Source organism: Myotis myotis, unplaced genomic scaffold (genome assembly GCF_014108235.1).
Source record: "Myotis myotis isolate mMyoMyo1 unplaced genomic scaffold, mMyoMyo1.p scaffold_m19_p_12, whole genome shotgun sequence".
Classification (NCBI taxonomy): Eukaryota; Metazoa; Chordata; class Mammalia; order Chiroptera; family Vespertilionidae; genus Myotis; species Myotis myotis.
Genome location: NW_023416316.1, coordinates 72602731 through 72628076, shown reverse-complemented (window position 1 = coordinate 72628076; position 25346 = coordinate 72602731). Strand labels below are relative to the sequence as shown.

The following is a 25346-nucleotide window of genomic DNA, read 5'->3' as shown; positions in this document are numbered from 1 at the left end:
AGAACAGACTGATGAATCTCTAAGGGAAGGTGGTGGTGGGAGGATGGGTGGGGAAAGTTTAACCAAAGAACTCGTATGCATAGCCCATGGACAGAGATAATAGTGTGGTGAAGGCTTGTGGGTTGCAGGGGTGGGGTTAAGAAGTCAATGGGGGAAAAAGGGGGATGTCTGCAGTACTTTCAACAGTAAAGATAAATTTGAAAAATAAATTAAAAATAAAATAAAATGGCCTGGCATGTGGTCTATCCTAGAGAAAAGAGACTGTCCCATGTAATCCTGAGAGGAGTGTATATTTTGTTGAGTGGAAATATCTGTTGATATCTGTTAGGTCTAGTTAGTTTATAGTGTTAAGTCTCCTATTTACTTGTTGATCTTCTGTCTCATTATTCTATTTGTTACTGACAGTGGCATTTTGAGGTTTTCAACTATTAACATTACAATGTCTTATTTCTCCATTTCTGTCATTTCTTTGCTTCATGTGTTAGGTGCTTTGTTATTAGGTATACATATGTTTAAAATTGTTAATCTACCTCATGGATTGTACCCTTTTATCATTATAAAATAGTCCTCTTTATCTTTAGTAACTTTTTTGTTTTAAAGTCTATTTTCTCTGATATCAGTATAGTCTGCCAACTTTCTGGTTTTTGTATATTTGCATGATATATCTTTTTCTATTTTTTTAAAACTTTCAAGCTGTTTATATTTTTGAATCCAAAGAGTCTCCTATAGATAGCATATGACAAATTATATTTTTAACTAGAATCTGATCATCTCTCTTTTGGTTGGATTGTTTATTCCTCTCACATTCCGTGATATTATTGATATGATTGGATTTCTGTCAATAACATCATGTAACCCTGAGTGGAATTTTTCTTTTTGTTTTCTGTCTTTTATCTTTTTTATTTCTGTTTCTCCTTTATTGTGTTCTTTTGCATTAAGTGAATATTTTCGAATGTAACAACTTAAATTCTTTAATGGTGTTTTTACTATACTTGTTGAGTATTTCTTTTTTCTTAGTGCTTGCTGTAGGGATTACCATATACAGCTTAACTTCAGGTTTAGGCTAGCTTAATTCCATTGGTATTGTAAAACAAATTTAGCCATATATTTAACTCTCCCTTCCTGCCACATAGCCCCTTTTGTGGCATTATTGTTATACATCTTACATCTTATAATGTTACAAACCCAACAATATGTTGTTATAGATATTACTATATCATATGAAGTTATTTCCTTAGCCCAAATCAGCTTTGCTCCCACACTTCTCCTTTGCACTGGTATTGGAAAATACCTCACACATATCTTACATTTTATATGTTTATGCCCAATAAACAATTCATATACATAGCATTTTATATAATTGATTTTTATATTAGTTATGAAAAGAAAGAAACGTGAATTTATAATTACATGATTACCTTTACTGGTGTTCTTTTTTTTTCATTGTGTGGATTAGACTTAGCTTCTATAGTTACTTGCTTTCAGCCTGAAGAACTTACTTTAATATTTCCTGTAAGGTGGGTCTTCTAAGGAACAAATTCTCTCAGTTTTTATTTATCTGGGAAAGTCTTTATTTCATGTTCATTTAAAAAAAATATTGAATTTAGAGAAGGAGGAAAAGAGAGAAGGGAGAGAGAAACATTAATGTGAGAGAGATACATTGATTGGTTCCCTCCCATATGTGCCCCGACTGGGGATCAAACCCATAACCTACATATGTGCCCTGACCAGGGATCAAATCCATAACCTAGGTATGTGCCCTGACCAGGAATCAAACCTGTGACCTTCTGGTGCCTGGGATAACATTCCAATCAACTAAGCCACACTAGTCATGGCTTCATGTTGCTTTTTGAAAGATAACTTCGCTGCATATGAAATTTTTGGTTGACAGTATTTTTTTCTGAGCACTTAGAATATGTTATCTAACTCTTCTGGCTGCTATTGTTTTTGGCTGAGAAGTCAAAAATCTTAATAAGGTTCCCTTGTAAATAATGGGTTATTGTTCTCTTGCTATTCCTTTTCCTCGACTTTCAATATTTTTTATTATGATATATCTGTTTGTGGCTATATTTTTAAAAAATTCTACTTGAAGTTTATTGATCTTCCTTGATTTTTAAAATAAAATTGGGAAAGTTTAACCCTTTTTTTTGAGAAATTTTATGCTCCTTTATATCTTTTCCTTTTGGTACTTCCATTATGAGTATGTATACTTAATTGTATCCTACAGTTTTCTAAGGCTATCTTTACTTTTCTTCTTTTTCTCTCTCTGTTCTTTGGCTTGATCTCTATCTATCTTAAAGTTTTGTTTATTCTTTCTCTGTCAGTTCATGTCTACTATTGAGCCACTCCAGTGAGTTCCACACATGCCCCATTACTATACTTTTCAACTTCAGAATTTCCATTTGTTTCTTTTTTACAGTTTGTCTGTTGATACAACATTGTCATCATTCCTTTCTTCACTTCTTTAATCATGGTTTTTTTTAGTTCTGAGAACATGTTTATAATGGTTACTTTGAAGTCTTTTAATGAGAAATCCAACATCTGATCGCTTTCATGGGGAGTTTCTGTTGCCTGCTTTTTTTCTGGTGTATGGTTATACTTTACTTGTTTGCATGTGTCATAATTTTTGTGTGTGTGTTGGAAACTAGACATTTTAGATAATATAATGTAGCAACTCTGAACACTGGTTGTCCTTTCTCCCACCACCCTCCTTCTGGGCTTATTATGTTATTTGCTAGCTTATTTCTTTAGAGTAGCAGGTCTGTTTCCCCTCTCAGCATCATTGGTAAGCCTCTGATGTTGCTCCTCAGCAGCTTTGGATATGCCCATTATCACCCCAGAATGATAGTGATATTAGTAGGGCTCTTTTCAACTTTCTCTGTCCACACCTGACTGGTGAGCTCCACTGATTGCTGCAGTAGGAGTTTGCTGAGTTTAGAGAGGGTAAGAAGGGAGTAGTGGTGGTTCAGATACCACAGACTCTGCTTTCTTACCAAATTTTCATGAGTAGATACTTTCATTTTCTCTCTGCCCATTGGAGCATTTCTAGAGGCTTGACATTATTATTGCTTTAATAATATTCACTAGTTTCACTGGGGAGCAGATCAACTGAGCCCCTCACACTGTCTTGCTGGAAGTCTGTCCTCTCTTCCAAAGGCTTTTACCTAGTGTGAAGTGATAACGTGTTTAGGCTCAACCAAGTTTTTGTAATGTTCTTTGATGTTTCCATAGTATTCTTTACTTATTCTTTTATATCACTTTTTATATTTTATTATCATTTCTTGGGTAATATATTTCTTCTCCTAGAGCAGGGTTTTCTAAAATTTTTTGACTATGTTCCACAATAAGAAATATATGTTACATCCTATTTAGAGCACACATATATTATTTTTTACAAACATTTTACTAAACAGCACCTACTTTTTCTAAGTGTGATATACTATGATATTTTCCATCCTATCTTCCTTCATTAAAGAAGAATGCTTGGTTGCTATCCATGTAGTTGATTTCATAACTTGCAATTTGAAAAACACTCTCTAGACTAAGACTCCTTGAGGCAAGGGACTGTGTCTGGGGTTGACATCTTATCTCTAATCGCTGGCATGGTGCATTGCACACAGTAGGCACTTAATGAATGTTTGTTAAATGACTGTGTGAATGCTGGATTTGCAGAGTCTTTAACAAGTTAGAATGAACTGAGATGCCTTAAGAGAAATTATAGCATACAGTTAGAAATCTCACTTGAATCCTGAATCCTTTGATTGTGGAGTCCCTATAAATATCTCTCAGAACTAGTGCTTAGGATGTGTCTTTTTAGATGAATAAAAGTATGTCATGGCAAGTTTCTTTTTCCAATGAAAATGAAGGCCAAAATCCAGGAAATACCATGTAAACATTTTGTACTTTCTTAACATCTTTCTTAACATCCTCCATGTTAACATCTTAACATCCTCCTTAAAGGAGGAAATCCGTACTATAAGGAAGGAGGCACAGAAACAAAGAAGAAAACATACACAAAGTAATTATGTGTGGACTAGTTTATTCTCAAAACTTAAATTAACCAAAGGTTACAATTATGCTTTTTATGTTCATAGGAAAACTTTTAGGATCTTTACCCACAGTTGGTAGGCAAAAGGACTCATACTTACTTGTTCTTTGATTTCTTTTTTTCTTTTTTGAGATTCCACCCAAATAGATGTGGTTAAACCTTTTGAGGATTGCCAGACCAAAAATACAATTCTTGGGGCATGACAAGGAACAAGCAGTAGCGCTTTATTAAGACTTAGGCTAGGTACATATGTTATCGTGGAAGAGTGCCATGAGGAAAAGAATTTCTTGAGGGCCCCACGGGAAGCTGGGGTTTTGTGGAAAGCTTTATTGATGATGTAAAATTAAAGGGGTTCCACTCTAAGGTCCCATCTCTGTCTGTCTCACCTTGGAAGAAGTCCAGTTTTGTCTTCAACTGGGCCAGAATAGGCCATTGCCCAGAATTTCTGTTGCATATTAAAGTCCAGTCCAGTCCAGCATCTGGCTAGTTTAGCTTGTGCTCCCAGCTGCAGACCATTGCATGTGGGGTCCACATGGCCATGGGCCATGCGGCTGCTTAAGGCCACACGGCTATGGAGAGAGAACACGCCAACACACAGGCGAGCGCAGGCACGGAGCCAGGGAGAGCAAGAGGGCAAGAGAGGAAGAGCAACAAGAGAGAGGGAACTTTTTGGGGGTTTTAACTTTCCCAGATTTCTTGTGCTTCTTTTAGAGTCCACCCCCTAGCCAGTCAATTGTTCCCCAGACTAGACTGACAGGAAAGCACCTTCCTTATATCACCTGACTTCACTGCGCATGTGCCCATCTCTTCCTTTGTTCCATCTATTCCCCCAGAGATCTGCAGGGAATGGACCGGTGGTTCCCTGGGGAGCTTGAAGCTGTAGCATCCTGGTGAAGTTGCCCAGATAACCATACTTATAATGTCTGGCCTGTCATTTGGTTTCTTCTCTTTATTAATATTAACACCTAGCTAATTATGATGATAACACATGCATACAAAATCAAGCTGTTTGTTGAGATTATCTTGCCCCTAAATGATTGGTCTTGAAGACGAGGTAGGGGAGGGTAAGAGAAAGACCAGACTCCCTGTGACAGGAAGAGGAGCATCTGTTAAAGAAAAGTTGGCCCAAGGAATTAATGCCACAGGTCATGTGGTACTGTTAGGATATCCTGCAGTCTAAGTCGAAATGAAAACTTCTTCAAGAACAAACAAACCCAGCAACAAAAAAACTTCATAGATGTAACAGGAGATCTCCCTTATGAAATTCTTAGTTGACATTGGAAATGAATATTATCTTGGGGGTAGAGTTAGAGGGAGACCCAATAAAAGCTTTGTATTTAATTTCCTGGTGGTTGAGGAGTTCACATACTAGACTTGGAAGCAGATAATACCTCATAGTACAACCAACAGGAATTATCTTCTCTGTCTGGAGAAACGAAGCATCTGGCTCTCTGAATTTATGAAATTGTAACTCAGGGAACTGATTAACTTTATAATGTAGGGTGTGAGGGCTGCGGCTGCTGCCAGATGTAATTGAGGTCTGTTCTTGCCTTTCTCACTCTGCTCCTGCTGTTTCTGATCCTTATGCTCAGAGTGTCTCCAGTAGGCTTTAGTTTTGTTAGACCAAGGTTGCTCTTATCACATGACCATTTTTATCTTAAGTAAACTTTTTAAAAGAGCAGTTTTAACTTCACAGTAAAATTGAGTGGAAAGTGTATAGTTCCCATATATCCTCTTCCCCCACACATCACAACCTCCCCCTATCAACACCCTGTGCAAGAGTAGTACATTTGTATAATTGATGTACAGGGTGTCTAATTGATACATCATAATCATCCAGAGTTCATTTATCTCCTGATGTGGTACATTTTGTGTTTGGAGAAATATTTAATGACGTGTATTCACCGTAATAGTATCATAGAGAGTGGTTTCACTGCCCTAAAAATCCTCTGTGCTCTGTCTTCTGCTCCTCCTCCTCCTCCTCCTCCTCCTCCTCCTCCTCCTCCTCCTCCTCCTCCCAACCCCTGTCAGATTTTTTGTTTTTATTTTCAAAAATTGCTTGAGGTACCAGTTCTGTTAAAATTCTATGCCTGTGCTGAACTGTTGAACTGTATTTTGACCATGATATAGTTCAGAGAAATTCTACTTATGTAAGGACTGCTGATAACTTTGTTCCTTTTCTCCCTTCCTCTCTCCAAATAATGGCAAGTCAGTGACCATATTGTGTAAAAACAGAATTTTTTTTTTTTTAAATTTCCTGAGATTTTCTTAATAGTCTGCTAATCGAAGATACTTCTGGACAAAAGATAAAATCTGATAATACAGCTCTAAGTAGTAAGGTTTTGCTCTGGACCCATAGAGCTGGAAGCAAATTTAAAACTGGTTTCTGCGCTCTATTTACAGGTAATGGTCATATTTTCCACAGGTCTCATATACATAAATGGCAATCTTCCTGGGTATCATTTACTAAAAGACTATATAACTCTTGGGTACCTTAATGCCCATCCAGATCATTTCCTCTTGTTGCATCCCTTTTTGAAGAATCTGCCCAGAGTTTAGTACCTGTCAACCACCAATCTTTGTGGGAGGAGCAGCTGACCTAGTAGAAACCAATGTAGAGACTTTGTTGTCTAGATTGAACCAATTAGATTCTTTCCTGAGAATGGTAACCTTGAGATAGTGAGTTCATTAGGTGATGGCTGAAAGATCATGTAGTGTTGTGACCGGATTGTTAACTGTACCATAGAAACCATGCGCAAGCCGTGGGGAAGAAGAAAAAGAGGAAGCTAGTCCACAGAGAGAAGCCGCGGAGCGGAGCAGACACGTGGAGACCCATCGGAGAGGGTGGTGGGAATTTTAGTCACGGTTTTATTTGGCCCAGCTAATCTCTCTTTTCTTTCCTTGAGTATCCATGAGATCTTTTATTGTAGCTTTTTCATGGCAACACCCTCCCCCGTTGGACTTGAGCTAGTTGTATAGGTTTTTGGTCTACAACTGAGATATAGTACCAGTAGAATCTAGTATAATGATATGATAGAACCTTACATAGTTAAGGTCTTGAAGACTCTTTGGGTTGCGAGACACAAAAAGATAGAAAACCAAGGTCTAATTACCAGTGCAGAATAAGTGTAAGTTGAGGCAGCTCTAGTCAGTCATTGTTTTCTTCACCTGTAGGCATTTATTAATTCATTAACCACCCTTTTCTTTTCTAATCTAAAGAATGCCTATATCATTTCATCTTTTCTCAAAAAAGAAAAAAGTTCTGCTGTTTTCTGTCTCTTTATTCACTTTTTTTTTTTTCAATTCCTTCTTATAACCTCAGAACATGGGGCTAGGTGCTAGGAGACTTGGATTCTGTTCTGGTTGGAATTCTAACAATATGGGTGGTTTAAGGAAGGTACTTCATTCCTCTGCACCCTCTTACCTACCCTGTGAAATGAAAGGGTTGGTTTGGATCGTTGAATTCCAATCTGTAACTCCTGCATTCCTTAAAGGTAATATTAATAGGTTCCAGGGATTAGGGCATGGACATGTATTGGTGGTGTTGTTGGGGGTGGGGCAGGGAGAGGGCAACATTAAACTAGTGTTAATGAGATGGCATGGTTAACCATTTTAAAAATCTTTTTCTCCCATATGATATTCTTGACAAGGTATTAATGAAGAGGGCCAAGAAATCAAGCTACTAATCATGCATTTGCTATAGGTGGAATAAATATACCTATTTTTTACTTAATGACTTCAATTCATTCCTATAAACCCTGTCACTAAGTGAAAAGTTTGTAAAGAAAATAATTATTTCTGTTAATTTTAATGGGAAAAGTTATTCTGTGTTTCAGGCCAACCCAAGATATCCAAGTATTTACCACATGCATTGTCATTAAAAAAAATGATCATTGAGCAATGAAAACATTTTTATGTCGTAAGCAATAATTTTAAAATTAATAAATACAGTTTGTATATAAATATAATAAAATATTGCTTTGTTGCCTCAATAAAGGAGAAAGAGAAGGCTTGACAGGATGTGGGGATTGATGGAGGCGGGAAGGAGCATTCTTTGGAAGATGGTGGAGAGCATGCATTCGTATAAGAAGTGCATAATGGTCATTTTTTTACCCCTTTGGGCTTTGACAGTGAAAAAACTCCTAATGTGGAAACCTTTGTCATTTCCGTAGAAAAGGAATCTTTGGGTTTCCTCCCCGCAAAAAGCAAGATGTAAATTTGCTTCCCTTCTTGTGACCTGCAATTTCTATACCTTCTTGAAAGATGCTGCATTAGTTTCCTGAAGCTGCTATAACAAATTATCACAAATTTAGTGGTTTAAACCAGCGGTCGCCAACCTTTCAGACCACCAGTGTTCACGGACCACCGGTTGGCCAACGCTGGTTTAAACAACAGGTTTATTCTCTTACTTTTCTGGAGCAGAAAGTCCAAAACCTGGCAAGGCTGAGTTACCTCTGGGAACTCTAGGAGAGAATCTGGGTCTTTCCTCTTCCAGCTTCTGGTGGCTGCCAGCATAGCATTCCTGGGCTTGCGGCCACATCACTGTGGCCTGTTTCACATTGCCTCCTCCTGTGTGTGTCTGTCTCCAAGTCCTGCTCCCTCTCTCATAAGGATACATATGATTGCACATATGGCCTGCCCTCATAATCCAGGATAAGTACCTCTTCTCAGGAAGCCTTAACTTAATCACACCTGTTGCCATACAAGGTGAATATGAATTTACTCTTAAGGTAATGAGGGTTAGGACATGACATATATTTGGGGGGGGGGGCACCATTTAGCCTACTAACAGATGAGATGTGATATTTGAACAATTTTTAAAGTCTTTTTGTTCCATATGATATTCTTGACAAGAAACTGCTGTGTTGAGTAAATCAGTGAGTCTGTTCTTTATCTGAAACCATAATATTGAAATATTATGTGATTTACTTAGTGTGCTGTGTGGTGAAAAGGTCATTTAATGAAGGGGAAAAATGAGTCATTGTTCAAAAAGTGGTATATCTTTTTAAGAGCCCTTACGGCAAAAGTCATTTACCTGAACTCTGTGTTTGCCTTCTATACTTCACGCTAAGGCTGGCTTCCTGCAGCAACTAGAGCTCTAGTTTCTTTCCTCACACCTGGCCAGGAGAGCCTTTTTCCAGTAGCTCCTGTGTGAGCGATAGTGTTGTAGCATGGGTAGGGCCCAATGATTTTTTTAAAAAAATCCTCATCTGAGGATATCTTTTCATTGGTTTTGAGAGACAGAGGAAAGTGTGTGTGTGTGTGTGTGTGTGTGTGTGTGTGTGTGTGTGTGTGTGTGTGTGTGTGTTGGGGGGAGGGGGAGGGGGAGAGAGAGAGAGAGAGAGAGAGAGAGAGAGAGAGAGAGAGAGATATCATTGAGAGAGAGAAAAACCCTGTACGCACCCTGACCAGGATTCGAACCAGCAATGTAAGTATGCGCCCCTGACCGGGAATCAAACATGCATCCTTTGGTGTATGGGAGGACACTCCAACCAACCAAGCCACCTGGCCAGGGCAAGCTCAATAATTTTTTATTGTAGGGGACTGTCCTGTGCATTGTAGGATGTTCAGCAGCATCTCTGACCTCTACCCACTGGATACCAGTTGCACAGTCCCCCCATCATGACAACCAAAAATGTCAAACATTGTCAGAGGGCCCCAGAGGGTCAAGATTGCCCGTGACTGAGAACTGCTGCTTGAACACAATTAGAGCCCATTTTCTTCTCACCAAAATCTGGTGGCTAGGAAGTTTTGGTTTTATAAGAACGAGGAAGGTAGAAAACGGTTGGTAGATTAACTGCAAGTGTCCACTTCATCTGAAATTCTAATGGACCAGAATTGGGTCATATTTAGCAGACTTACTAAATTTTTGCTAGGCCCCTGTTGGTATATTCTAACATTAAAGTCTTTTATATTGGACAACTAAAACCCAATATTATTATGCCTTTAAAACATTTTATGGGCCTGTCAGTCCCAGCTTGGGCTCTTTTCTTCTTTAGTCAATTAGTCAGTTGCTCTTTAACTTAGAATTTGTCTCTGTATAACCTCATTCTTTTTCAACAAATATCTCCCCTGAGGTTTTCACATTCAGTGCAACTCACCCCCCTGTGACACTGCCCTGGGTCCCCTTGCCCAGGGGCGTTAGCAAACAGAGTTCTGCAGACTGCCCATTTTGCTAGCGGTTTAGGTACTAGAGAACTGTGATTGGAATTTTTCTAAAGTATCATTTTTCTTTTCCTGTGAAGTAATTGAAACAGAATACCGACACATATATTGTTTTGAAGTTTTTATGATTTCCAAGTTAACAAATTTGTATTTTTACAGGCATCAGATGACTGATATTTTGAGGATACATGTTATTTCTTCCCTGAATGTGCTGTGTGGAGAATCTCTTCTCTATTTTCATGTGCGTGCTCTGGCTGTAATGGAAACCCTGACTAGTACTAGATGAGAGGTGTGCAGCATGATGGGAGTAAATACGAACTGCTGCTTTTTCACCACCACTCAGGCAGAGGAGAGATTACACATGCGGTGGCTCTTAAATAGAGTGCCCCCACCAGACCAATAAAAAATAACAAAGCTAACTGACACACAGGCTAGACTTCATGTGGATTGTTCAGGGGAGTCTGTCAGGATTTTTGTAGTTGGCAATACCTAGAAAGCCCTGAAGGGGGCTCCAGAAAGAGCCCTGTGTTTGCCATGGCTTTAGTTGTATTCTGTGTGTATACAGCACAACAGAAACAATCAGCTCTACCCTGCTGTTACTGATGATATCCCATAAATTGTTTTTCCCAGGTTATTTTCTTCTTTATTCTATTTTGCTAGTGGTTCATTTCTCAGTGTTTATTTTAAGCTCCTTAAGGGGAGGGGAACTATTGTATTCCTCTTGAAATGAGTTTTCAAAAACACTATTCCCCAGTCTTTATAAGGGTATTGTAGGGCTTAAAATTTACATTACATGCATCCTTCAGACCCGTTTGAACTACTACAGCTCTCCCCTTGAGTTTTCCTCTGCCCCTTGGAGACGTGGAGGGGACGAGCTCTAGGTATATCAGTATTCACTAAGATAGCTACCTGGGAAGGAAAGGGGACATTATTAAAGTAAAAATGGGGGTCTTGGCAAAGGCTCCAGTTTTAAAAGAGAGAGAGACAACCAATTAGGTTGAAATGATTTGAAGTCCATCCCTCCACAGTCATTTTTCTGAAGCAAGGTAAACATTTGGGTAGAAGTGGGTACATAGCCATTTTTCAATAAATGGACTAAATTGTCCCTTGGAACTATTACAGTAGGTGGTGCTCTTGTGCCATAGCATAACAGTTTTTAGAAAGGTTTTGAAACTAGGGCCTATTTCCCTATTGATCCCTTTGAGTGACTGCAAGGTACACAATTGGGATAGCATCATCTGGGTGGTTCAGGTGAGAGGTTTTTCTGTCTGGAAATGTGGTGAATTCTGGTCTTTACCTTTTCTAGCTTGCCTGAGTGCTCGCTGTCTGCTTTCCAAGGGTACCTAAATGAGGGGTTTACTAAACTGTTTTTTAAAACTATAGCTTTATCTGAACAATTATGTGTTACCAGTTTTCTGATACCATTTTTTTTTCCATTGGAAATCATCTGTGATCTTCCAAATCAAGCTTCTTTCCAGATAAGTGAGCTATCATTCTTGTTTTCTTTTTCTTTTTCTTTTTTTGAGTAGGTTTTAAAAATAAATGTTTTCATTGATTTTGAGAAGGGGGGGGGGAGAGAGAGAGAGAGATTAATGAGAGAGAAATATGAGTCAGTTGCCTCCTACATACCCCCTAATTTGATCGAACCCCCAATTTAGGCATATGCCCTGACCAGGAATTGGACTGGTGACCTCTGTGCATGGACGATGCACCCAACCAATTGAGCCACACTGGCCAGGGCTCATTCTTGTTTCTTTATGTTTTCTTTCCTTTAGCTTCAGAGAAGATGCAATATAATGAAATAACATGTGGTAGTGAAATTGTAAGTGATGAAGGAATATAGATGAAAAAGTAGTTAACTAGCCGCTAGTAATAACTGTAGCTGACTGTGAACCCTGTTGGTATCAGCTCCTTTCCTCACTTCTTGTACTATATAATGAGTTCCTTGGTCTAAAGTTGGTTGATGGTGAACAAAGGCATCCAGTAAAGTTCATATTTGGTGCTGCTGGGAGAAGCCTGGTGGGAAAGGAAGAGAAATTTAAGCCCAGAGCTGAGTATCCATTCCAGGGAGGACAAATCTCTTGTTGCCAGAAGTTGCCTGAAACATTTAGGCGTCTGCTTTTTCAGGAGGTTTCTTGGGGTTGTCTCTAATGTGAAGGAAAGTTGCTTTACCTTGTATCCACCAGCTGTTAGGAAGCTACAAAATGCTTATGGAGCTTCTGTATCAGCCTGGGTGTGAGGATCTGAGCTGCTGGCTGCCTGCTGTCTCCGCAGGCAGCCAGGCCTCAGTGGGCTCAGCTGGCCAGGCTGCTGCACCAGAGCCAGCCTCCCCGAGGGCTTTGTGACCCCTGGCCAGTGGGTGTACAGGTGCTCTCCAGTAGCTTTTGTGATTTTTAAAAAATAATATTTTTAGTTTGTGTGGCTTTTAAAAATTGATTTATTTATCTGCTTACTTGTTTGTTTAAATTATCTTTCTCAGTATTTAGAATGTACTTTTAATTAAAAAGTACATTTTTAATCTAAAACCCATGTATTTCTTGAACATTCTTAGCTTATCTTTAAATATACTTAGTTTTATCTCTTTAAATACTGCTTCTTTTCTTTTCCATCCTCTTCTCTTTCGTTTGCTCTGATGCCTTCCAGATGTTTGTGGAGCTGTCCTTCATGTTTCTTAAGTACTCTTTATATTTTTCTTCCTTATCTTTTGAGTTGCAATCTGTGTGAATTTCGTCGTGTTAGCTTCAAATGTGCTGGTTCTTACTTCAGTTCTGTCCAGTCTAAAGTATCTTGGGTACTGAGTTTTTTATTTCAGTGACTATTCTTCATTTTATAATTTCCAATTGATTCTTTTTTAAACATCTCTTCTTGTTTTAATTTTGCCTTTTTTGGTTTATAATTTCTTACTCCTTTAAAATTATATAAGTACTAGAGGCCCGGTGCACAAAAATTTGTGCACTGGGGGGGAGGGGTACCTCAGCCCAGCCTGTGCCCTCTCGCAGTCTGGGACCCCTCTGGGGATGACCACCTCCTGGCTTAGGCCCACTCCCCAAGGGATTGGGCCTAAGATGGCAATCAGACATCCCTCTGGCAGCCCGGCAGCCCTCGGGGGATGTCCACTTGCCAGTGGGGAGCAGCCTAAACTGCAGTCGGACATCCTTAGCGCTGCTGAGGAGGCAGGAGAGGCTCCCACCATCACCGCTGTACTGGCAGCCATCAGCCTGGCTTGTGGCTGAGCAGAGCTCCTCCCATGTGAGAGCGCCCTGACCACCAGAGGGCAGCTCCTGCATTGAGCATCTGCCCCCTGGTGGTCAGTGTGTGTCATAGCGACCAGTCATTCCCAGTCCTTCTGCTGTTAGGGTCAGTTTGCATATTACCCTTTTACTATATAGGATAGAGGCCTGGTGCACGGGTGGGGGCCGGCTGGTTTGCCCTGAAGTGTCCCGGATCAGGGTGGGGGTCCCACTTGGGTGCCTGGCCAGCCTGGATGAGGGGATGATGGCTGTTTGCAGCTGGTCACACCCCCTTCAGGGTGGGGGTCCCCACTGGGGTGCCTGGCCAGTCTGGATGAGGGGCTGAGGGCCATTTTCAGGCTGGCAGGTGACTGAAGCTCCCAACCTCTCCTTTTTTTCTTTTTATTCTGGGATTTATTTACCTTCTTTGGCTGTCACTGGAACTGAGAGCTGGCTTTAGCTCTGAGGCTCAGCTCCAGCTCTGAGACCTCGGTTGCTGAAAGCAGGTACCTGGGTTTGTTTGGCTTCTATAATTGAAACACTGTTGCAGCTCCAGCTCCGAGGCCAGCTGGCTGAAAGCAGGTTTCTGGGGTTTGTTTAGCTTCTATAATTGCAACATTGTTTCTTAGAGTGCAGCTCAGAGGCTGGCAGCGGCAGGCAGGGAACCTTGGCTTCCTCCATCACTGGAGCAAGCAAGCCTCCTGTTCGCTTCAGCTGCCTGGCTGCCGGCCGCCATCTTGATTGGCAGTTAATTAGCATATCGCCCTAATTAGCCAATGGAAAGTGTGTCGGAGGTAAGGTTAATTACCATGGTTGTCTATTATTAGATAGGATACTTATTTTGGACTGTTTTATACTATTCATTTCATCTGAAGTAAGTTAGTGATCTGATGGCTGGTTTTTTAAGTTGCCTGTATTGGCATTAGATTTCTTTATATACCTTAGAACTTTGGTTTTGAATAAGGTATTTTCATTTATTTTTTTTATTTTCCACCACTCTTTCTCCCTCTGTACTTACTTTTCTTTGTTTAGCAGTATTACAGTCGTCTCTCTGGCTTACATGGAACCCTAGTCCAGAACCAAAGCGGTGATGTAGTTACTCAAGCAATCATAGGCTGCTTCACTGAGTTCCTAGTCGCTGGATGGCCTGTGTCCTGTCCTGCTCTTTGGGCCACTGCTCCATATGAAACCAGGAATGGGGAGCCCACCTCCAATGGTCACCTTTGACCCTGCCTTCAAGCAGTGATGCACTCTCCTTTGTGGGTTATGTTTGGCCTCGAAACCCTTAGGACTCATACTTCCAGTTTTGGTGCCTATTTTTGGATCCTGAACATTGGAGGCTCCAGGCTTTAACTTCGAGGACTGACCTCTTGGTGTCTGCACCATATCTATTTCATAGAGATGTTTATATTATTTTTGAATTTGCCTGCATTCTTTTAGTTTTCTTGTGTTTCTTTTCATTGCTGTGTGTTTGGAGTAGAGAGAATCCATCAGCGTGATTTTCTGTGCCATCTTAACTGGAAGTCATGTGGGCTGAGGTTTTAAAGGAAATAAAGTGAGATATTTGGTTTTACATAGTACTAAAAGCTAACCACAAAAATGCTTTTCTGTGTGAGTTCATTGACCCGTAACATACAGTTATTTAAACTCCTTCAGAGGCTGGCAGCCCCCAAAAGATGGGATTTATTAGGGATTAAGCAGGTGGGTTTTATTAGGATTCGATGGTTCTCTATAAGGATTTTACCTTTTATTTGTCATTTTGGTGGTAACTTAAAAAAATCGATTGTTTCCAAGCAACCAAATGTTAACTAAATGGTGTCTAAGATGTCAGTGTCTGCAGTTGTGTTTGTATTGGTGCCAAGGAGCACTACTTTTAGATATTGAAAAATGAACAGAGGTAAAAATGTAAATAATGTGCTTGAGCTGAATGAGACATTGCTGTTTCACGAATTGAACTATCCCCAGCAAACACAATAGAAGCTGCCAGTAGCAGTCAGTACCAAGTCCACCTGACTAGTCTAAGTGAGGCTTAGTAACCTACATTATTGATCACATTGAAATCACTTTGACAATTGAAATTTTATTGATTTTGTAGAGTTGTTGGTATTTGTGCATTTAAAAATATCTATAGTTGTATAAGTTATAAGTACAATACATATTTTGCTAGTTTTATGTTTGTTAGTATTTAATAGAATAATGATTTTAGACGATTCTAAGAGCTCTCAAGAATCTTTCTTATTTTATTTTTTCCATCACCATTTATCCCCGCTTTGCCGCTTGCACATCCCCCACCCCCGCCCATATCACTACACTGTTGTTCATATCCGGGAGTTCTCTCTGTCTTTTTTTTTTCTCTTTTGCTCAATCACTCTACCACCCCACCACCACCCTCCCCCAACCAGAGCTGTCTGCCTGCTCTTCAAGAATCTTTTTCTTCAAGTTTGAGAAACATGAATCAAAGGTAACTTAACTCTTCCTATGAAGTGTAGTAGCATTCTGGGCTTGGTTTTGATGTTTTGCCTGGTTCACTGCTGCTCATACTTCATTGGCTTAGCTCATGCATCGTTTCTATCTGCAAGGGTCTGCCACCTCCATAATGTCCCTTCTTAATGCTCCCTGCAGCTTCCCATGGCTCCTTCTCACCTAGCCCTTCCCACAAAGGATTATGTTTTATCTGTTTATAGACCCCGATTTCCTCATTAGCCACAGGTTGTGTTAGAGCAAGGAACGCTGCCATCTTTTTATTTGCAATGTTTTTCAGAGTTCTTGTCATAAAGTAAGTTCCCAATAAATGAGTGGGATTTTTGTTTGTTTTTGTTTATTTAGTAATAAATTACCGGTGGAACAAACCAACGGTGGAAAGAGGCAGAAGTAACTTGGAGCCGAGTCACCAGTGACAGAGGCAAGAAGAAGATTTCTAGTATTTTAACGTCTAATGTGCCCCTTAGCCCATTTTTCTAACTGGTCTCATCAAAAGTTCACAGTCTGACCGTCAGGTAAGTGAATTGAAGACAAGAATGCAAGGAAAGAAATAACCAGTATTCTAACAGAATGTATGCGCGAGACTGGTGATTGTCGAGTCCCAGCGAGAGCTGTGCGGTGCTGAGGGAGAACAAGGGTGGCGTTTCTAGCTTAGTAGCCTGAAGGCAGCACTATCTTGAAAGGATCCACTTGGAAACCAGGTCCAGAGATTAGCTCTTTCCCCTGCACGGTGGGGACATGGGTGGAAGAAGGGAGCTCAGGAAATCTCCAGACAGATTGAATTTCCTTAATTCTTTGCAAAGCCATCTGAAGAGTGTGTCCGCTCTGCACCTGGGTTGCAGTTGCCTCTGCTGATTCCTCAGACCCAGATTTTGTTTATGATTGAGGTTTTTTTGAAATTATCTGCAAATTTCAGGTCTGTGTTTTTGATTAGGGTATCTCAGAGGTGAAATACTGCTGACTCAACAGAGAAAAAGCCGGCTCCTCCTAGTGGAAATTTTCTTAACACTTCATTGTTTTAAGGGGAAAAATATCATTTGTTTCTTTCATAAACACCTTATGGAAATTAGAATATTTTATTGTAACTTTTTTAAAAAAAAACCACAAACACAAGGACAGATTGACCAACCTTAAAATAATGAAGCAAAGAAACATTACTTTAAAGTAATTTAAAAATACTGGCATCAGGCTCTCAGTAAGGAAGAGGAAGAATGTTGTTAAGCTTAAGCATAGTTGAACATAAGCTTCTTAATTTTATATTTGATTATATTTCTAGAAGTTTTAAATATTTTCTGACAAGGCCATTGTGCCCCTAGCTGATGACATTAATTGAAGGCTAGGTATTTGTTTTGTCTTTTTTTCTTCTTCCATAAACAGCATGTTTTGTAGCATTCTGTTCACAAATCTGTTTGGTGCTTATTTCATGGAGAAGCTACTTCAGTTGATTCATGCTCAGGGGAAGTGGAAAATAAGTAGTGCTCTTTATCAGGTTGCCACTTTGAGCAGGTTGTGGTCTGTATATGGTATGTATAGACAAGTGATGGCGAACCTTTTGAGCTTGGCATGTCAGCATTTTGAAAAACCCTAACTTAACTCTGGTGCCGTGTCACATATAGAAATTTTTTTATATTTGCAACCATAGTAAAACAAAGACTTATATTTTTGATATTTATTTTATATATTTAAATGCCATTTAACAAAGAAAAATCACCAAAAAAATGAGTTTGCGTGTCACCTCTGACACGTGTGTCATTGGTTCGCCATCACTGGTATAGACTTACCTTTCATACCCCTGGCTTTTAGTTGGTGCAGACCAAAGGAAAGCGATTTTGAACCCTCTTGGCTCCCTTGACAAATACTGTATGCGGCCGTTTTTGATGCTGTGACATTCATAATGGCCTTTGTTGGAAATATTGACAATCTGGGAACTACGTGATGTCTAGCAACACAAAGTTGGTCAGAATTTTATTATTTTATCTACCGAATCCACTAAGGTTTGTGTACTTATTTATTCACATATTTATTCAACAAATATTTATTGAGTTCCTACTGTGTGCCAGGTACTGTGCATAGCAGTGATTTTCAGAATGTGTTCAGCAAACTAGGTTTTGAGATGTGGCAGCTAGAACATGTTTGACTACAAGTAACAGAAAATCCAAAGAAAGATGGGGTAAGCCCAAAGGAAAATTCCAAGGTTGGCTACTTCATTGCCTCTGCTATGCTAGTTGAGAGGACCCAGGTCCATCTTTCTGCTTTGCTACTTGCAGCGGGTTGATCAGTTCTGGGAGGCTTACTTACTCCTGGGTCCCAAGGTGACTACTGCTGTTCTGAGTGTCACACGAAATGTACAGTGTCTAGTATGGAAAAGCATGTATTTATTTAAGATTGAGACTCTCTCAGAAACCCTCCAGCTAAAACTAGTTCTCATTTCCCAGAGTTGCATAATAGTGCCCGTACCTATAGTTGGTAGGGCAAATGGGAATACCAGGGCTGGTCTACAATAGCCATTCTCAAAATGTGTGTGGGGACCCTTTCAGGAGGGCCACAAGAACAACACTATTTTTATAATAATCCTAAAGATATTATTCGCGTTTCCTACTCTCATTCTCTCATAAGTATACAGTGGAGGTGTCAAGAGGCTGCATGATGTATGATGATGTCATCCATCTGGCAGCTAATGGAATATGTGTGTATGTGTTTTTTTGTGTGTTTTTTGTACATATCCTGCCTCAGGCTTATTTGTACAAATAGCACAGGAGTACACCAGCTCCATGCAGAGAGCAGCCCAGGGGGCACATCCGTCCTTTCCTCCTTACATTGGCAGACAGAGGCCTCTACTTTGGAGCCTTCATGTGGGCCTGGGCACCACTGGGAGCTGGAGCTGCAGCTGCGGCCACCTTAGTCTTGGTTTGAACCTTGGCCTTTGGCTAGCAGAATCTGAGAGCATGTTTCCCAAGCTTGGGGTGAGCGATGTAGGCAAGTCAATTGAGCTTGCAGCTGCCACCCTTTGGGGTCTTGAGCTTGACCTCCTTGGGCTTAGGAGGGCCTCCATAGCTTTGGCACATGCACTTATGGCCTTGGCATTGGCCTGCATCTTCTTTAGGCCCTTCTTGTGCTTCTTGACAAAGCGCATGTTCCTCAGGAAGTTGGGGTCTACCCCTTAAGAGATTCATATCTTTGTGATTGGAGTTTCTTGATGCCATTTCTGTGCCATATTCAGGACTGGTTGTGCATGGTGTGGTCTTGAACTTAGCCATGTCTGCACTGAAGCCTGCACTCCCCAAGTGCCCAGAATCAGAAGAGTGTATATGTATATTCTTAGATTTTAATTTTTTTCTCATTTTAAATTCTAAAATGGTTAATATTGATAAACATAACCTACATAAACAGAAGCTCTCAGTAATGCTCTCAGTAATGTTTAAAAGTGAAAAGGGGTCCTGAAAACCCCACTGCTCTACACTAATCAAGATTCACCCATGGCATTGGGGAAGATCCACCAACACTTCTTGTCATGCGAATCCTGGATAAAACGTTTTTGTTAACAAAAGAGCAGCAGAGGTGTTAGGGCTGTTTGTGGGCAACCATCAGTGTATGCAGGACTGTTCTAAGGAGGGGGCCTCAGTTGGGGGCTTGGCAGGGACATAGGGTATGCTCCAGGCCCTGCCCCTACTCTGACTGGAGCAACTTCAGGTCTGTCCTTTTTTTTTTTTATTAATTCTGGTAAAATGTACATACCATAAAACTTACCACTTTAGCCATTTTTAAGTGTAAAATTTAATGGCATTAATTACATTCACATTGTTGTGCAACCATCACCACCATCCTTCTCCAGAACTTTTTTGTCTTCCCTAACTGAAACTCTGTACCCATTAAACACTAACTCTCCACCTCCCCCACTTTCCTAGCCCCTAATATCACCATTCTCTTCTCTGCCTTCCTGAGTTTGACTACTCCCGGTATCTCTTATAAGTGGAATCATATTATATTTGTTCTTTTGTGTCTGTTTTTTCTATACTCTTTTCAAGGTTTATCTATGTATGTATTAGAATTTCCTTCATTTTTAAGGCTAATGTGCCATTGTAAGTATATATTCATCTTGTTTATTCATTAATCCGTCGGACATTTGAGTTGTTTTGATCTTTTGGCTATTGTGAATAATGCTGCTATGAACATAAGTATACAAATATCCGTTTGAGTCTCTACTTTCACTTCTTTTGGATATATCCACAAGTGGAGTTGCTGGGTCATATGGTAATTGTTTAATTTTTTTTTAGAAATCATCGTACTCTTTTCTAAGGAGCTACACTCTTTTGCATTCCCACCAGCAATGCACAGGGGTTTCATTTCTTCCACATCCTTACCAACACTTGTTGTTTCCTATGGTTTTTGCTAATAGCCATCCTAATGGGTGTGAAGTAGTATATCATTGTGGTTTTGATTTGCATTTCCCTAATGATTAGTGATGTACAGCATCTTCCTCATGTGTTTATTGGCCATTTGTGTATCTTTGGAGAGATGTTTGTCCAAGTCCTTTGCTCATTTTTTTTTTTTTTTTTTAATAAATTGCAGCCCTGGCTGGTATTTCTCAGTGGTTAGAGTTTCAGCCTGTATACCAAAGAGTCGCAGGCTCAAATTCCCAGTCAAGGGCATGTACCTCTGTTGCAGGTTCCATCCTGCCACATTGGGATGCATGCAGGAGGCAACCAGTCACTGAGTCTCTCTCACATCTATCTCTCCCTCTTTCTTTGTCTCCCTCCCTCTCTTCTAGTCTCCCTAAAAATCGATGGAAAATATATCCTTGGGTGAGGACTAACAAACAAGTCTGAGTTGTTATTTTTTTGTTTTTAAAAAAATATATTTCTTTATTGATTTCAGAGAGGAAGAGAGAGGAAGAGGGAGCCAGAAACAACGATGAGAGAGAATCACTGATTGACTGCCTCCTGCACGCTCCCCACTGGGGATCGAGCCCACAACCCCGGCATGTGCCCCTGGCCATAATCGAACCTGGGACCCCTCAGTCCGCAGGCTGATGCTCTATCCACTGAGCCAAACCAGCCAGGGCACAAGTCTGAGTTTTAAGGAAATGTGTCACCTACCTTATCTTTTATGTCCTTAAATAAAAGATGCTAAACAATATTTCTCCAGTTCATATGAAATGAATATTGGCATAGACATTCACTTGAAGGCATGTGCACTAAGCAGAATTGTAAAGTAAGAGAGTCAAGGGTATACACTCAGGTCAATATCAAGGATGTTGGTATCGTTCAAAAGATGTGTAGTCAGCTCTCAATTGTCTAATAAGTGTGCTGCTTAACAAAAAAATTAGTGCAGTTATGAAAAATGTTGAAATCACCATGAATCTGAAGAATCATCCCATTTTACAAGGCGTGCATTTTATTTATTTATTTATGTGACCTGCATGGCACTGCCTTATTTTGTCTGCTGGAGCACAGACCATCTTATTCTCTTGCCAGTTATCCTCCCTAGTGGTGAGTTGGATGTCTCTCCCTCCTGTGTCCCCCTCCTTGTGACAATAGCCCTCTCTGGGCAGAGCAGTAACCACATAGCTAAGGGATGGTGGAGGCACAGGCAGGGGAGAAACAGATGGTTTCCCAACCCCCCGAGCCAGGATGGGAAATAGAGCCATTATTCGAGGACATGAAGTAAGCAGAGGGAGCAAACACTGGGACTCCATCTCTGGTCAATTCTGGCGGCTTTAATATTTTCAGAGACCTCAGCTAAAAAATAGAGAAAACTTACAGACTGTTTCAACAATTTAAATCCTTTGATTGATTCCATCAAGTACTTTGTTTTGATTAGCATTTATAAACTATAACACTTTTTCTTTTTCCCTTACTTTGGGGTAATGTCTATATGTTAATGTACATCTAGAAGTTAAATGTGTTTTTTTGTGTATGTGTGATTGTGGAAAGTAACATCTAGAAAAGCACATAAACATGACTTACACTTTAATAAATTATTAAAATATTAGTACAGAGATTATTGCTGTCAAGGTCAAGACATAGAATATGGCACCCTTGAGAGCCATTCACACGTACCCTTCAGTAGCACGTCTTCCCTTCCTCTAAAGCAGCGGTTCTCAACCTGTGGGTCGCAACCCCTTTTGGGGGTCGGACAACCCTTTCACAGGGGTTGCCTAAGACCATCGGAAAAACACATATATAATTACATATTGTTTTTGTGATTAATCACTATGCTTTAATTATGTTCAATTTGTAACAATGAAAATACATCCTGCATATCAGATATTTACATTACGATTCATAACAGTAGCAAAATTACAGTTATGAAGTAGCAATGAAAATAATTTTATGGTTGGGGGTCACCACAACATGAGGAACTGTATTAAAGGGTCGTGGCATTAAGAAGGTTGAGAACCACTGCTCTAAAGTAACAGGTTTCCTGACTTTTTTTAGGATAATCACAGCAGTTTAGTTTTACCTGTTTTTGAACTTTTTATAAATGAATCATATCTCATAGGTTGGTTTCTTTTTCTCAACATTATGATGGTCCGTTCAGTTCTATGCCTGTAGCAGTAGTTGCTAATTTTACGTATTCATTCTTTTGATGGCATGTGGGCTGTTATTAATTTGAAAGCTTATTAAATATTTATGTACACTATATTCTATACACTATGGGCAGAATGTTCATAGCAGCATTATTCATAATATGCCCAAGGTTATCTTCAAACAGCAGATCATCCACAAAAATCAGCTCTGCAACGCACCATAAACCAGCTGCTTATATAGTGTAGGACAAAGATTACATGGGTAAGTAGGAATTATAGGCATGGGGAAGTAGGCAATGGGGGCTGGGGCGGGATTCCATTCTTTGGGCAATAAGGTTGTTAAACTTTCCATGATAATAGGCAGTTCTTGAATGAGAATGGACCACATTCCAAGGTTGACTCCCAGGTCCAAGTTTGACAGCCAGGTCCGTGGTTGACTCTCAGGTCCTGGGGGTGTACAACTCCCAGCCAGATTAGAATGTCCTTTCTTTAATCAGAACAAGGCAATCATGGTTAACAGAGTATTGTTACAGAATTTACCAGGCGACCGAAAAATACACAGAGAGTACTTAGAGATTCAGGAAAAACCCATTTATTTTCAGATGTACTAGCACAGTGACTCGGGAGCCTGTTTCCAAATCCTGAGTGAGTGAATATGGAGGAAGCTTTCCCTTTATACCCTTTGGTTTCTTTGTCCCCCAAATATGGATCAGGCTTCTGGACCTTTCACGGGCTTTGCAAAAAGCCCCGTGTGTTGGGATGGGGGACATGAGACCACATCTAAAGGCCTGGCCTGGCGCCAGTGCTGATAACCTCCTCCGGGGTTTGTGTATGGTTCATGGTTTTTGACCTCTGTAAAATGGGAGTATTCTGGGAAACAGGTTCTGTAAGACAGGACAGGCATCAATGGAGTTAATTATCCACTAGCAAGAGTGTGCATTAGAAGGCAGGTTACTGGCACAGATTCAGATTGCTAGCCCCCTCTCCCGCCAAAATGTCTTATATTCCCAATCAGTAAGATTGCTATTTCTTGTAATATAGGTAGTCCCCAATATTCTGTTTTTGCCCCTAGCAGGATCATCTTAATTCATTTTCAGTTTCATACTTCTTCTGTAGTCTCTATCGGGCCTGGCTCACTTCTAAGTCACCTATACTCTCAGGGTTCACCCAACCCAAAATGTGGGGTGGTTTATCAGGAACTCACTTTGGCAGCCCTGACATCCTATTTTTACTCTTTAGTAAGACTTTCAAAAGAGCTGCTTTCCCTCTTAACTAGTTATTGAGTATCAGAAATGCCTGCTTAGGCCTTTGCAACCATATGTATGCAAGGCCTTTCTCTGATAATTCCACATTGTTTTTCTGGTTCTTTGATGGTTTTGTGTTATGTTATTATATTTCATGTAGCCTTATATAATAACCTGAAGCAGAAAGGTTGGTCTCCAAAAACTTAAGTAGAATTGATATTGGATGCAATTTTAACTTAAGTATGTTTACATTAAATATATCCTGTACCATATTTTTATTTACCAATTTTCTTTAATCATGAGAACTTATTATAGACTTTCACTTTCAGCTATTTTAGAGTGGCTAGAAGAGCCAGGTAAAACATGTTTTGAAGATATTGGAAAATTGCAAAGGTACTCTGGACTCAAGGGTAATACCTTGGAGCTAAGGGAAAGTACTTAAGTACTAGTACTTACTGAGCAGACATTCTACAGCAGCTTTTCACCCTCAGGGCATTTGCCATTTCTTGCGAAACTGGGAGACCTAGAACCTGAGGAAGAGGTCTTGTGCTGAATAATTTCATGGGACAGTTTCAGGGGATTGAAGAGACATTTATTGGAGTTCCAAAGGGAAAGGTTAGTCTGACTACCTAAATATATAAAACTTGTGTATATTAAGAAACACAAAAGTAGCAGAATGGATAAAGTTAGAAAATCACTATTTTTCAACTCCTTGTGGGACTAAAATGATCACCAATAGATCCTAAAACCATTAGTGAAAGGGTTAATGGTGAACTAAAGTTGACAGTATCTGAAACCACTGGTCATTTTCAACATTGAGGTACATGAGAGGATCTGGTTGACAATACCTGTAGGAAATAGGCCTCTGTGATCCATCTTCAGCATAGTCAACTTTTAATGGACGGGTTACTGAATTTCCCCAGGGCAAACGGAGAGGGTATAAGAACAAAGAACTGTGTAGTGAGCCAGCATCAGGGTGGAAACCCCGAGGCACCCAGGACAAAACACCTCACACCCACCTCAACTAGATGGAGGAGATAACTAGGAAAGGCCTCAGCCCACCTTTTTTTAATGGCCCGATGGGAGACAATGAGACCTAGATGGTGTATGAGGAAAAGTATTAACTCCATAGCACTCAGCCAGTGAGGAACCGGAGGACGGACTCAGGAGGGATTCTCGCACCCCAGGGAGAAATAGCCTGTGATCGCTGCTCTGCGTGCGCCTGTTCACCTGGACACCCGCTCTTGCAAGAACGTATGAAAGGTCTCCTTTCCGCCATACTTCTGTCTCCAAGTCCGTTATTTGAAGTCAGACAGGTGAGCATTTGTCTGAAACCACTGGTCAGTTTCAACATTAATGATACGTGAAACAAGCAAATATTATGTGGCTTCAGATTTGGTTGAAAGTACACAACACCACAAATTAAGTATTCTTGCAAAAGAAATCACCCTGAATCGAATGGAACTTGTAAGTCTAGCTATAAGTTTGTAAGCAGTATAGGGTATAGCAAACATGTTAACACCAAAAGGGATGCAATCAGCCATATGCCAATGTGAGACATTCTGTAGGTCAAATGTATTGTTTTATCCAGGGAATAAGTGATTTGAAAGGTTAAAATGATAAAGAGGGGTAATTGTTACAGATTAAAG

General features: G+C 40.1%; 2 protein-coding genes across 3 annotated transcripts in view; one reads left to right on the top strand and one right to left on the bottom strand.

Moving 5' to 3' along the window:
• The window catches only part of LOC118666867 (60S ribosomal protein L32-like), a 44837-nt gene extending 30008 nt beyond the window's left edge, over positions 1–14829 (bottom strand). Inside the window, exon 1 of the mRNA XM_036329154.1 lies at positions 14652–14829. Coding sequence (XP_036185047.1) covers positions 14652–14829 — 178 coding nt within the window. The remainder of the gene's footprint in view (positions 1–14651) is intronic.
• FANCC (FA complementation group C) overlaps positions 1–25346 on the top strand; it is a 268319-nt gene that overhangs the window by 63113 nt on the left and 179860 nt on the right. Inside the window, exons 2-3 of one of the 2 annotated variants that reach the window (XM_036331406.1) lie at positions 16270–16439; positions 24830–25013. The gene's annotated coding sequence lies outside the window, so the exon portion shown is untranslated. The remainder of the gene's footprint in view (positions 1–16269; positions 16440–24829; positions 25014–25346) is intronic. The other variant, XM_036331404.1, reaches the window with a different exon arrangement.